This window comes from Podarcis gaigeae (assembly GCF_964106915.1).
Source record: "Podarcis gaigeae genome assembly, chromosome: 13".
In the NCBI taxonomy this organism is placed as follows: domain Eukaryota; kingdom Metazoa; phylum Chordata; class Lepidosauria; order Squamata; family Lacertidae; genus Podarcis; species Podarcis gaigeae.
The window spans coordinates 21896517-21909839 of record NC_139689.1 but is presented as its reverse complement, the minus strand read 5'-3'; the positions used below and the strand labels follow the sequence as shown (position 1 = coordinate 21909839).

General features: G+C 44.9%; 1 protein-coding gene across 1 annotated transcript; it reads left to right on the top strand.

Moving 5' to 3' along the window:
* The first annotated feature begins 1084 nt into the window (after window positions 1-1084).
* Window positions 1085-12907, top strand: LOC310830456 (phosphatidylinositol transfer protein beta isoform-like). The gene is made up of 12 exons (XM_083710234.1): window positions 1085-1212; window positions 3258-3288; window positions 4048-4193; window positions 4268-4409; window positions 5249-5386; window positions 5696-5770; window positions 7021-7104; window positions 7979-8056; window positions 8916-9026; window positions 9318-9440; window positions 11333-11414; window positions 11886-12907. The coding sequence occupies exons 1-11, from the start codon at window positions 1193-1195 to the stop codon at window positions 11378-11380; spliced, it is 996 nt and encodes a 331-aa protein (XP_083566360.1). The 5' UTR covers window positions 1085-1192; the 3' UTR covers window positions 11381-11414; window positions 11886-12907.
* The last annotated feature ends 416 nt before the right edge of the window (window positions 12908-13323 follow it).

Sequence of the window (13323 nt, the reverse complement as noted above, 5' to 3'; positions counted from 1 at the left end):
AGGAAAACATAACAAATTAGCATGCGAGTTCTGCAGAATTCATTCATAGGCGTAGTATCTGAGTGGTTCACGTTAGCAAAGTGGCTGGGATAATGCAGACAGAGTCAAGAGGGAAAATAAACAGATCAAATTTACCAAGGAGAACAGATCCAGGTGAACATATCCTGGTCTCAAAAACAAATCAAGAGGCAATAGAGGCCTAGTGTTACTCTGTCAGGCCTAGAGAACGAACCCTGGGATCTTGTACATGGCAGTCAGAAAGTCCACAATTTCCACCTCCCATCTTCATGTTGGGAAATATTTCCCAGGTTAAAATTCTTGTGTCAGCGGCGCAAGAGACCTGCCAGAAAAGAAAACATCGCACCCCCTATCTAGAATACTCAAAGTCCCAGATCTCCTACTCTAAATGCAATACAGCTGCAATTCTGTGCACACTTACTTGGGAATATGCATTATTGATCTGGAGCATCGCGATGTATATTTCCATAGAGATGTGAACATTTAAAGCATGGGCGTAGCAGGGGGTGGGCAGGGGGAAGCTGCCCCCCCCCATAAAGTAAATAAATAGAAATACTTAACCAACAGCTTAGTTCTACTCCCCCTAATATAAATCCTGGCTATGCCCATGATTTAAAGGAATTTCGAGGACAGCCTCGAAATATGTCTCCTGTCCCTTTTACGGTTCAGTAAAAAGTATATTCAGTGAATAGTTTCAAAACAGAAGGGACAAGGATCAATTTCGCGTGGGGTACCAAACGCTTGAAAGGCATGAAAGTCAGGAGGTCCGTGATCTTGCCCTTTCTCAAATACGACTAGAAAGGCGCTTTGCACATATCTCAGAAGCACTCTCAACAGAGCCGATTCCGAACGCCCGATTGGAGCGCGACCCCTAGTGGACATTTCTGTCCAATGCAACCCTCAGCGTCCCGTCATTCCCCGGCTTCCCTGTGGTGTCAATCAAGAGCACCGAACGCCCCCCCCCCTTCGACCTGCTCCTCCCCAACGTGGCCGGCCTTTGCTCCCGCCAGCGCAGGCGAAGCCCAAGTGAGGGCGGAAGTGGCGTCGTCGCGGGCAGGTGCGGGCGAGCGGGCGCTAGAGTGAGGGCGGAAGTGGCGTCAATGGCCGGGGTAGGGGGGAAGAGGAAGAAAAGGGCTGGTGCATTTGGCGTGCTGGGTGCCGGAGGGACGGGAGGATGGTGCTGATCAAAGAGTTGTGAGTACTGGGAGGGGTGTGGGGGGCGCCAGCGTGGGTGGGGCAGGACATGGGAAGGGTTAACTAGGCAGTGGGGAGGGGGCTTCCCTAAAAATGGCTGGGCGATAGACAAGGGACCCGTCTACATATGGCTGCCCCTTTCTACGGCTCTTCCTTCTGTATTTTGCTGGGGGTTTTTAGAGCGCCTAATAATGTGCGCTGGGTGAGATCTGATATTTTGGATGAATGGGACCTTTTGTTTCTGCAATGTAACGGGCGGCGCTTTCTCATATTCCTCTGAAAAGCAGAAGTGGGGGGTCGCCTTGGCCCATTCGGCTTACCCTGCCAGGAGGTTTCTCGCACACCCAGTCCTGGAATCCATCTAGGGTCCCTGACCCGGCATGTTTTCCCGACAGGAGGCGGCCTGGCTGCCTCCACACTTGGCTTGCTTTATAGTTTATACCGTTATTCTCCATTTCGATGTATTTTTTCCCCACCCTCCACCCATGTTTTTTTCACCAAAGCTCAATAGAATAATCAGTGAGGGAGGAGAACAAATGAGAAGGGCCACCCTCGGATCCCTGAATCCGTCATGATTTTTGTGCACTGCTCGGCTCACTTTCTTTAAACTAAGGCCTGTTGATTTCCAGGAACTTCTTTCGGAGGAAACACAAAATGTTTGCAGTTTCAGAGTGTTACCGCAAATCACGCTGGGCACTGTTTCGGGGGAAGTTGGCAGCAGCAGATTTATCTTTGTTAAAGCTGGCTGAGGCATTCGCTGGAGGAGAATTGTAGGAGAAAAGACCTTGGGGGTGGGGAGATGACACTCCAACTTATTTCATCTGGCACATACAATAACATTGCCTCAAGGGATGCCGCACACTTCCAGGGAGAAAGCCCTTTTTAATTCAGTAAGGCTTACTTTTGTATAGGCCTGTTTAGGATTGCTCTGTGAGTTTAGGAAGGTTCTCCGTGCATATTCGTGTGCTCTTCTTCAGGGCAAAGAAGACAATCTGCTTTGTGTTTCGATTTCAGCGAAACTTCTGCAACACCTTTAAAGCACATCTCCCCCGCCTCCCTGGGATTCTGGGCACTGTAGTTTACCACTCACAGAGTTGCAATTCCCAACAACGCTCAATGGACTACAGTTCCCATAGTTTTTTGAAGGGAACGTGTGCTTCTAATGGTACTTTAAAGGTATACAATGTACACGGCCTTCAAGCTTTGAGATACCAGGGTCCTGCATATGTATGTTATTGCAATGTGCTGTATATGTGCTCACCGTAGCAGACTGTTTGGAAATTGCAGCGAGTGTTCAGTGCAGCTGCCAAACTGATAATAGGCACCAGACAACAAGTACCTATTACTCTCCTTTGCCCCAGCTGCAGTGGCTCCCAATGGGTTCCTGAGACCAATTCAAAGTTCTGATTTTAGCCTAGAAGGCTTATCCAATACCTAACAGAATGCCTCTGCCAACACATGCCCTGTGGTTGTCATCAGAGGCTTTCCTCTTCCTCCAGGAAAGGTTCTGTGACTGGCAACAAGGGAAAGGACATTTTGGCTTCTCTCTCCTCCCACCCCATCTATGGATTGGTCTCCCCGGTGAGGCCCACCTGGTGTCAGGTTTAATACCTTTTTGGCACCAGGTAAGGTCTTCCTCTACTTCCAGGCCTCTGGTGGTATTTGATAGGCTTGCTTATTTATTCAGTGTTATTTAAAGCTGCATTTTACATTGTGGCTTGTTCTTCGGTGTTTCTAAATTTTTGTACACTTTGATATATCATATTGTAAGTTGTTTTAAGACTAGTTTTAGTGGCAGTTTTCTAGAACTTAATAATAATAATAATAATAGTTCAGATGCAACAGTAGTGCTTTATAAATGGTCTTGGTTGAACGGTCTGTTAAATACATTCCAGGGTGAATAAAGTGTGTATGTGCTTGTTATCTGGTGCATGTGGCAGTGGAGTGTGAGGGCTTGGGCACTGGAGGATCCCCTCTCTAACTCTTGTTCTCTTTCCTCTCCCCCCCCCCCCCATGCTGCTTTAATCTCCATCCTCCAAAACCAGCCGGGTTGTGCTGCCTTGCTCCGTAGAGGAGGTAAGTTCCATTTACATGCAGTGGTATTAGGAAGTGTGCAACCTTGCTGACCCCCTAGTTAATCAATGGGAGGGGGGAATAATGGGTTGGCATAAATCAACAGAAAGTTTGGGGTGCTTTTCTTCCTGTTTTTCAGAGGTGGGGCCAGAACCAAAAACCAAAAGGGCATTGCCCTTTTCTGTCTCTCTTTCTGGCTCCCTGTTCTTTCGCTCTCCACCCAGCAGTAATTGGGGCAGGCAGGTCTTGCCAAGTGACTCCTATGGCCTTCCTTGTCCCCAAGACCTGTGCCCTATTTGAAGGCCAATGGGGCAGGAGTATTTCCCCTTCTCTTTCCCAGTGTTTGGAATGAGCTTAACAGACTTCATCAAATTAGTTCAAAAGTCTCTAAACTACATCTGAAAGTAGTTTCCAGAATTGCCAAGTGATCAAAACTTGAATTAAATTTGTTTCGGCTTAGAACTTTGAATGATTTCTAGTTTTATCTTCAAGTTCGTTCTCTCATCTGTGCTTTTCACTCTATGGACTCTCATCTTAAGTTTATTTTATACTTTTATTTTATACTTCAGCACAGGAACATTTTGAATACAGAAAAAAATTCTTGAGGATCATTTGGATCAACTTGGAACTGTGACCTGAAGGCAACTACTTTGTTTTGTAAAGGGACAAATTTGAACTGGGACGAGTCCCTTTTGGGACATGTCGAACTTGAATCTCCTGTTTAAAATGCCCATTTCCAACCTCTGTTCTTTCCCTCTTCAGTATCAGGTGGGGCAGTTATTCTCTGTTGCTGAAGCCAGCAAGAACAACACTGGCGGCGGCGAAGGGATTGAGGTGCTAAAAAATGAACCTTACGAACGTGAAGGGGAACGGGGGCAGTTCACCCACAAGATCTACCACCTCCAGAGGTAAGGTCTTTCCTGGGCACGGGCATCCAAAGGCATGGGCTTCCTCTGATGCCCTGTTTTTCTCTCTCTTGCAGCAAAGTTCCTGGATTCATTAAGATGTTCGCCCCTGAAGGGTCCCTAGTTGTTCACGAGAGAGCCTGGAATGCCTATCCCTATTGTCGAACGGGTGAGCCAGGGAGAGGGATGGGCGAAGGGGCTATGTCTGTAACTGGGACTCCCTAGGTCAGGGTTTCCCAAACTTGGGTCTCCAGATGTTTTTGGACTACAACCAATGGTCATACTAGCTTGGGGTGATAGGAGTTGTAGTCCAAAAACATCTGGAGACCCATGTTTGCGAAACCCTGTCCTACCTAGATGCTTTGGTAGGGGAACAAATTTGTCTGGAGTGTTGTCATTTTTTTCAAACTCTCCATCTTGAACGATCCTTTTGAACAATGGCTGAGTGGCAAAAATCCAGGGGTTGTTTGGCAGAGATTCTGGAAGTGCTGTACACTCCATTCACCACTGCTCTTCTTAAGCTGAGTATATAACCTAGAAATGCACCCAGCAGACTCCTACAACAAGCAGCCTATTGGGAAACTCTTTTCATACATTACTGCTCTTCTCATTGACACAGGCCAGAGGAACCTCAAGTTTCCACAGAACAGACTTTGAATAAACATTCATTTTGAGCAAGTGCTGGGAAAGTTTTCATAGGCCAAGGGCCACATTCTCATTTGGGCAACTTTCTTTGGACGGTGTTGGGTGTGTCCTGAGGCAAAAGTGGGAGAACCAACAAATGCAAATTTTACATTTGTACAGTTGGTTTCTACACAAGCTTGCACACCCCGTCCAGGCCAGCAGGAAATATTATCAGAGTTCAGGGACAGTCAAAACTGGTGTGGGAAACCTTTGGCCCTCTAGATGTTGCTAAACTACAATTCCCATCATCCGTGGTTTTGGCCATGTTTGCTGGGGCTGATGGGAGTTGCAGTTCAGCAACAACTGGAGGACCATAGCTTCTCCACACTTTGTCTAACCTGCTGGATATGTTGGGCTAAAACTGTCCTGTGTGATTTGGGTTACATAAATGGCAGCTGTGGCTAGAGAAGACTTATATCAAGCTGATTAGGGAAGGTTTTTCGTTTCATTTTCCTGCACTAACATGTTCTGTCTTTCTCTTTCTTGTGGTCCCGTCTGCTGCAGTTATTACGGTAAGTGACTTGGGGAAGGGACATCTGTGGGTGGGCAGACAGCGCTTCTCAGTGAACCCCAACTTCCTCAGATTCTCTGGGTACATCTGTGCCCTCGCCTATCTCCAGTAGGCAGCTATGGCACACCTCTTACCCCATGAAGTCCACTTCTCATGAGTCACACACCCACATCCCAGAATGTTGCAGAGCATTCTGGGTAATATGTCTGCTCAAGTCATGTGTGGCTTTAGGTCTGCGTGTGCTCTTGTTACCACAAAGTATTCTGGGTAACCATTCTTCTCTCTTCCCCACCCTTTCCTTTTTGGACAGAATGAATATATGAAGGATGATTTCTTCATCAAAATTGAAACCTGGCACAAACCAGATTTAGGTGACCAAGACAATGTAAGTGACGGGAATGAAACACCACGTTTTATCCACAGAACCAGGGGGCCCAAGCCCTGCTGAACTGTACTCTCTATTAATAGAAGGACCGTGGGCACAGATGCTCTGTTTTATTATTAAGGGGTGGGGAATGGTATTTGATTAACAAGCATTTTTTCTTTCTGCACAAAGAAGATATTTTGTATCCGGAATAGTTGTTGTTATTTATGTCACTTATGAGTTGCTTCCTGTGAGGCACCTTGAAGTGATTTACAATACAATGGCATATATAAAATAGTTGCATATGCAAAAACAACTGAATACAAAACAAACACAAAAAAATTAACATAAAAATGCCTTTAAAATAACACCACATACAGGGAATCAGTTCAGATCCAGGAAAGATACCAGCTAGGATAAATAATTTAGACTTTGTTAAGGTTCCATTGCATATATAATAAGCAATAAAGCACTTATTCTTGCAAAGATCTTGAAAGCACTTTAGAGGAGACTGTATGGAAGAGAAACATGCTTTATAATTAACTATTGGATGCAGTTTGGGGTTACAGAGCTCTTTTTCTCTTCTAAATGACTGAAATATTTGGCAGTATTGAGGGATGCAATCTTAAGGTATTAAACTTTTCTGTGATTTTTATTGAAGCAAATCTGGGTTACATATGTTATTATTTAGTTTTTATACAGTCATGAGAAAATTGAATTCTGTGGTTTTACATATGAAGACATAATCATCTGTTATTTAGCAGGTCTTAAAATTAGGTAAATACAACCTCAGGTGAAGAACAACACATGACATATTACTCTGTGTCATGATTTATTTAGCAAAAATAAAGCCATAATGGAGAAGCCATGTGTGCAAAACTAAGTACACCTTAGAGCTTTTAGAACCACATCTAGCAGCAATAGCTTGAAGTAATCATTTTCTGTATGACTATATCAATCTCTCACATCATTGTGGAGGAGTTTTGGCCAATTCTACAATTTTGCTTCAGTTCTTTGAGGTTTGCTGGCATTTGTTTATGCACAGCTCTCTTAAGGTCCCACCCAAATCTTGTGTGTTTTGATGTGAAATACATTATTATTATTAAATTGAACACATTGATTGCCTAACACTCGTTGTCTTTAGGCCAGTACAAAGCATATAACATAATACGGAAGCACATTAAAAAGTCAACAAAGCCCAATCAAACTTTCAGTGCTGGCGACTCCCATTTTTGTTTTGGGTGAGGACATAAAAACTCTTCTCTCTGCAGGTCCACAGCCTCGATGCGGAAACTTGGAAAGATGTTGAGGTGGTCCATATAGATGTCGCTGATCGGACGCAAGTGTCAGATGACGTAAGAGGCAACCTTGGTTTTTGTCTGGCAGTTGGAAGAGTGTTTGGCAAAGGTTAACATGACACAGAAGGCAGGGGAATTCTGGGAGGGAAAGCGCCCTACCAGCTGGCTGCTTTTGATAGGAAAGAAGGATCCCTTTGTGGCTCTGGAGTGTGAAAGCCGTGAGCACAAAGGGAATCTTTTTGATTATTGTAGCATCTGCAAACCCCCTACTTGGAACCATTTGTTCTTTCGAATCGCTCTAGATTGGGAGAGCTCAGGAGAACAGTACCTCAGCAATTCTAGGCTGCAGCTATCCTGCCCACCACTACCTGGCCTGAGGGGCCATCATTTCCACACACAACTCGCTCCTCTTCCTTCTCCCTCCTTTATCCCCCCAACATTGACAGAGAAAGGAAGTTTGCTTATATCTGGCCAGGCTCCACATTGTGATCTCATTTGTTCCTGCTGGCCCATGGCCTACAGAAGTGATGAAAGGAGATCCCCCGCTCTGAGTGAGGAGAGGCCCCTGGGTGGAGAGCTTGTCTCTGAGCATATGCTGAGCACTTTTTCTTCGCCTCCCAGTGACTAGTCCATTCTCTCTACATCCTTAGAGTGAAGGTAACAGTAGTGGTGGTGATGGCTGGTACCACTTAAACCACATTGTTGCTCAACTTTTTGCACTGCTCGTAGTATCCAAAATAGTACCCTTGTGCTTTCAGGGCTGGCTCTTGGCTTTTAGATGCTATCAGGCCCTGTTTTTGTGTCAGGGGGAATCTGCCCTTTCTGACTGCTTTTCTACCTGCTGAACAAAGATCTTTATGGCATTTATCCAGCTCTGTCCCCCTGTATCTCATACTGCTGACATTCTCATCTCTGCTCTCTTATCTTTCAGGACTACAAGCCAGATGAAGACCCGGCTCTTTTCAAATCACTGAAGACAGGCAGAGGGCCTCTTGGTCCTGACTGGAAGGTACGTCCAGTCCCCTGTCTTGTAATTTGTTTCAAGATGCCTTATGGGATGCAATTCATAAATGAAATAATAGATAAACGGATGATAGCAAAACTTGCGAACCAGCCCGTAAGTGTGTCCTGCTCCCTCCCATCCATACATCTCAGGCCTCTTCATTGTTTTGAAGACAGGCTTTGGCGGTGGTAGTGGGACCCCAGGGGTCTGCAGGTTTCATCTTAGTGAAGCAAAATGTGCGCTTGCTGTGGCACCAGACCCAAAAGATGGAGCCTTCTCTGTGACCTTTTAGTCATGGCAGGAAGAGAGAAAGCAAGTGTTGCAGTGGTCCCTGGGTGCACAAACTGGCTGTAGGATTTTTTGGAGCGAGGCTGGGTCTTATCAAAACTGGAAGGTGCTGCACCCAGCACCTTCCATAAATGCTGCCAGGGCTGGGGCTGTGAGAGACATAAACAGCAGTCACTCCATGCCCTTACCCATGTGGAATTAACACCCATCTGATTCTACGGCATGAAGAATCAGCTGCAGAATGACATTTGTAGGAACTCTGGAGAACAAGGGGAGGGGGAAAACTTACAATAATCAGGGCAAAGGTGTCTGTATCGCTGTCTGTTCTGTTGTGTTTTAAATACATTGCAAGCCGCCTCGAGAACTTTGGTTAGTAGGCATGGTCTAAATACTTCTAAATGAAAAATAAAAAAGGGGTAAATCTCTTTTTCATCCCCGCAAATCCCCCTCAGATGTTTCATCTATAAGAGAAATCTCCACAAGTTTGCTTTGAAACTTCAGCGGCAACTCCAGACCTAATCTTCCTGGCTTCTTCCTTTCTCCCCCTTCCCCTTTTCCCCTATCTCCCGTCCATTAGCGGGAACTAGCCAACAATGAAGATTGCCCCCACATGTGTGCCTACAAACTTGTGAGTGTGAAGTTCCGCTGGTGGGGTCTTCAGGGCCGAGTGGAAAAATTTATCCAAAAGGTAAGAACAGGCCGAGGCTGCTGGCTCTGATCTGCGTTGGAGCTTGCTTGGATAGTAACAGATGGCAGAGCAATATTAGCAAATGGGATTTGAGACTTTCTCTAGTGTTGTTGAGGTTTTTTTAGGGGCGGGAAGAGATGGGGGTAAAAAAACCCATCTTGAGCTTGCTCTGCAGAATGCAACCCAGGGACTTTCCCCCTCAAAGAGAGCGTGTAGACTATTATCCCCACTTCAAGGTCTCTTGTATTCTTGTCATCCTGTTTTCTTGAAGCCTTTCTTCTCTTCCTACAGCAAGAAAGACGCCTCTTTACCAACTTCCATAGGCAGCTATTTTGCTGGTTGGACAAGTGGGTGGATTTAACCATGGCTGACATTCGACGGATGGAGGAAGAGACACAGAGGGAGCTTGATGAGGTATTTTGGGGCAGAGAACCAGGTTTGCGGGTGCGAGGGGCACTTGGTTTGGGTTGTGAGAGTTTCCCTTACTTTTGTGCTTGAACTCTTGTGGGTGGAAGGCCAGAAGTACAGTGGTACCTCGGGTTACATACACTTCAGGTTACAGACGCTTCAGGTTACAGACTCCGCTAACCCAGAAATAGTACCTCGGGTTAAGTACTTTGCTTCAGGATGAGAACAGAAATTGCAGCAGCGTGAGGCCCCATGAGCTAAAGTGGTGCCTCAGGTTAAGAACAGTTTCAGGTTAAGAACGGACCTCCGGAATGAATTAAGTACATTACCAGAGGTACCACTCTACAACTTTCCCTGTCACTGGGTCTGAAAGGATGGCTGTGCCTATATAAGCCTGATCTCTGAGATCATTTACGGGTGGCCTGCTTCAGATGCCATTGCTGTCGGAGAGTAAGGCGGATGGGGTCAAGCAGCTAGGCCTTTTCTTTTCATGGCTTCCTTATTGTGAAACTCCCTTCCCAAAAAGGCCTTCCATGGTCAGCTCAGTTCCCACTTGTAGAAGCTTAGTTAAAACCCTTTCCTGTTTGTTTTCCCATGGCTAGTCTTGAGGCTTTGTTGATTTGAGTGAGCTGAGTTGCTACGCAGATCTGCCAGGACAAGATTTTTTAAAAAATCGCTGCCACTGTTCCATTGAGTGATGCTCGGTACTCCTATTTTATATTTGCTGCCCCTATGGCACACTTGTTGTTGTAGGTGCAGATCCCCTGACAAGAGAAGTTTCCAGCTAGGGCCAAAGGTTTCATTTAGTCAATGTGGTTTTGATCCACTAATATAGAAGCGGAAAACCCTGATTCGAATCCTGAAATGTGAAAATTGCCAATGGCGGACCCCATCTTGGGAGAGGCAATCCCTCTTCAGTCTCTCACAGAAGGGGTCTCCACTTCCAAGACATATGCCATATAAAACTTATAGATATCTATTCACCTTATACATATGCCATCTAAAATCGGGTATACTTTTTTTCCTTCTTCAAAAGCGTTTAGTCATATGCAGGTTTATGTAGATTCAGTTGTTTTAAAACTCAGTTGATCTGCTTAAAGGTGAGAGAAGCTTTGGCCCTTCATATGTTCTTGAACTACAACTCCCATCAGCTCCTGCAACCATCAGCAGTGGTAAGGAATGATGGGAGTTGTAGTTCAGCAGTATATGGAGCACCAAAAGTTCCCCACAGAGGCACTAAGATTTCCACAATTGGATGACAGTCCTATATGATATTAATGTGGAAGCAGATATTTTGATAGGCATGGGTTTTTTCCACTGCTGTAAGAGATGCACTGCAAAAATCCCCTCTTTTTAAAATATTTAACTGTTAATGTGCTTACCATTGTTTCCTCAATTTGTAGTTTTTTAATGTCTGTAAATGTATACTTACATAAATATGTTATGCTTCTGTAAACATATTTTATATATTTGTAAATATATACCTTTCTAGTTTTTGATGATTAAAACCTTTTCCTATACAACTTTTACAAAATATATAGGAGTCCTGCCCTTATTTGAATCTGTTCCTCCTTAAAAGAAAAGGGAGGTAAAACTGGTGCATACAAGTGTTTTGTTTATAGATAGATCCCATTTTGCACTTTGGGATTAAATGTGGTTCCTGTCTTGCCCAGAGAGTATTAAATATGCTTTGAACCCTCAAACCCTATAATGTTTGGTAATATGCTGATGCATTTAAATACAATTGTAATTTATTATTGATTTCTTTAAAAAACTTTTTAAAATTTATTGGCAAATCTTTCTGGAAAGGCCATGTGGAAGTAAACAGAGCCAGTACTACCACCACCATGTAAGACTTGGAAGTTACCCAGCTGCTGAAGGATCTTGTTTTGTTGCAGATACGCCAGAAGGGCACTGTGAGAGGAATGACTGCAGGGGATGAATGAGCGCCCCCTACTGCCTGGGCCGAGAAGTAACAAGGTAGAAGAAACTGGAGAGTGGAAAGCTTTACATAGTTATGGGTGGAAACTCTGGGTGAGGGTGGGAGGAGACAGTGATCATATCTTGGCCTCATCAAGCCATGATATGCATGTGCCTATGCCCACCCCAGCCAATTTGTGGCATGAGAAAACAAGCCTGGGTGCCTCTGATTAACCAAAGTTTCCCATATTATCAAAACTTGGGAGATACAGTTACCACATTTGGAACAAGCAACGATATTAAGGCAAGTTAGAACTATGGTTTTAATATATGGTTTTGTTTTGGAGCTGGTAACCACCGTTTCCTGGATCAAATGAAACCAGAAACTATGGTCAACTGGAGACTTTCTGGTTTGTTTGCTCCTGCCACGCAGAGAAGGCCAACTTGTCTTTTTAAAGAACATTAAATAAGAAAAGGAAAGCTGTTGCTTTTTGCTGCTAATACTTCCTTTTTGTCTTCTTTCTTTCCCAGGTGCAGTGCCCTTTCTGACCTGAGATTGGACCTCTCTTCGTGGGACTCCGCTCTCCCTCCCCTTGCCACCTTGGGAGGGGAAGATGGGTTCCCGTTCTTCTCCGTCCTTCTGGTCCGAAAATACTGTCTTCAAAACTGCCCCTGCTTCTGCCGGCACGGGAAACCCCAGGAAACTGCCCTTTACTTCTTACTGATCATGGATTAATAGGTGCCCCCCTCACCACAAGTGGGGCCTTAAAAGGGGGAGGCAAGGACCTTCCAGGGTGGGGTGGGGATGTCTCTCTTATTTTTGCCCTGCAGGAGCAGGGCTGCATGACTATTAATAAGATTAACCTTAACCTTATTTGAAATTCTATTGGGGAGGGGCTTTCTATAGGCCAAAGGGAAAGGAAGATCAGGAATGCCTAAATGGGGGTGGGGAGGAAGAGAACAAGTGAAACTATATAAGGAGCATCATTTTTGCCTTCACTGTGGATTTAAAATTGTCTTTTGGAGAGGCATGGAAGCGCTGCTTCAGCACCACATTCATCTCCTGGGATTGTGGGGAACAATGACCGCAGCAGTTTCACTCTCGGTTCTTCCCGTGCCATATGGTGGAGTTAAAACGTGCCACTAAACTGACTCATTTGTTTTAGGCAGCAAAGTTCGCCTGCCCTGTTTTCCAAAGAAGGCCACATGTGGCTACAATTTTCAGGGTCTGTTTCTTGACCCTTCATTTCCTCCTTTTTAAGTGGCACTGAACTCTACTCCTAGGTTGTTGGTTGGTTTTTTTATTTTAATCTTCTTTTCCCTGTCCCTCATTTCCCCGTTGTGTTGGTGGGAAGGGCATGTAATTTCCCCCCGCTTGGGAGAGTCACTCAGAAACATTTCAGCTGCCCCTTTGGGTCTTAAGTGAGGGGGAAGTGGAGGCATTTAAGGCCCAATAGTGCATTACTAAGGATCTGAACAGTATTTTTTTTAAGCAAGAAAAACACTGAAATCTTTTTTTAAAAAAGTAAAACAATAAATAAACTTGAAGTTGAGTTCTGGTCCTGTTTCCTTGTGGTGGGGTGGGTGGGAGACCCAGGGAGGGTTAGTGGCTGCTGTGGCTCATCTCATAGAGGAGGGTGAGATCTTGCAAGTCCCAACCCTATGTCAGTGGAGGAAATTTGCTGATCTGGATAACGTAGTTACCTGGCTTCTGCTTAATAAAAAACAACAGCAAGAACACCTCTAACCTTGGGAATATCCACCACCTTCTAAGGTAGCCTGCTCACACTCACAAACAGCTCATGCAGTCAGGAAGTTTATTCTTAAATGTTTCATCGAAAACCTGCTTGTCCTTAGACCCTGCAGTTCAGAGCCTTCCTTCTGTAGCAGCACAGAACAAATGTTCCCCATATGTGGCAACTTTTTCAGGAACTGAACAAGATGGCTACTTTTTCACCTGTTAATCAGC

What these genes read in the sequence shown, in the direction of transcription:
- LOC310830456 (XM_083710234.1), top strand. Translation starts at nt 1,193, where the DNA reads ATGGTGCTGATCAAAGAGTT. An exon ending in ATGGTGCTGATCAAAGAGTT is followed by an intron (nt 1,213 to 3,257) that starts GTGAGTACTGGG and finishes CTCCAAAACCAG; the next exon opens with CCGGGTTGTGCTGCCTTGCT. An exon ending in ATTTAGGTGACCAAGACAAT is followed by an intron (nt 5,771 to 7,020) that starts GTAAGTGACGGG and finishes TTCTCTCTGCAG; the next exon opens with GTCCACAGCCTCGATGCGGA.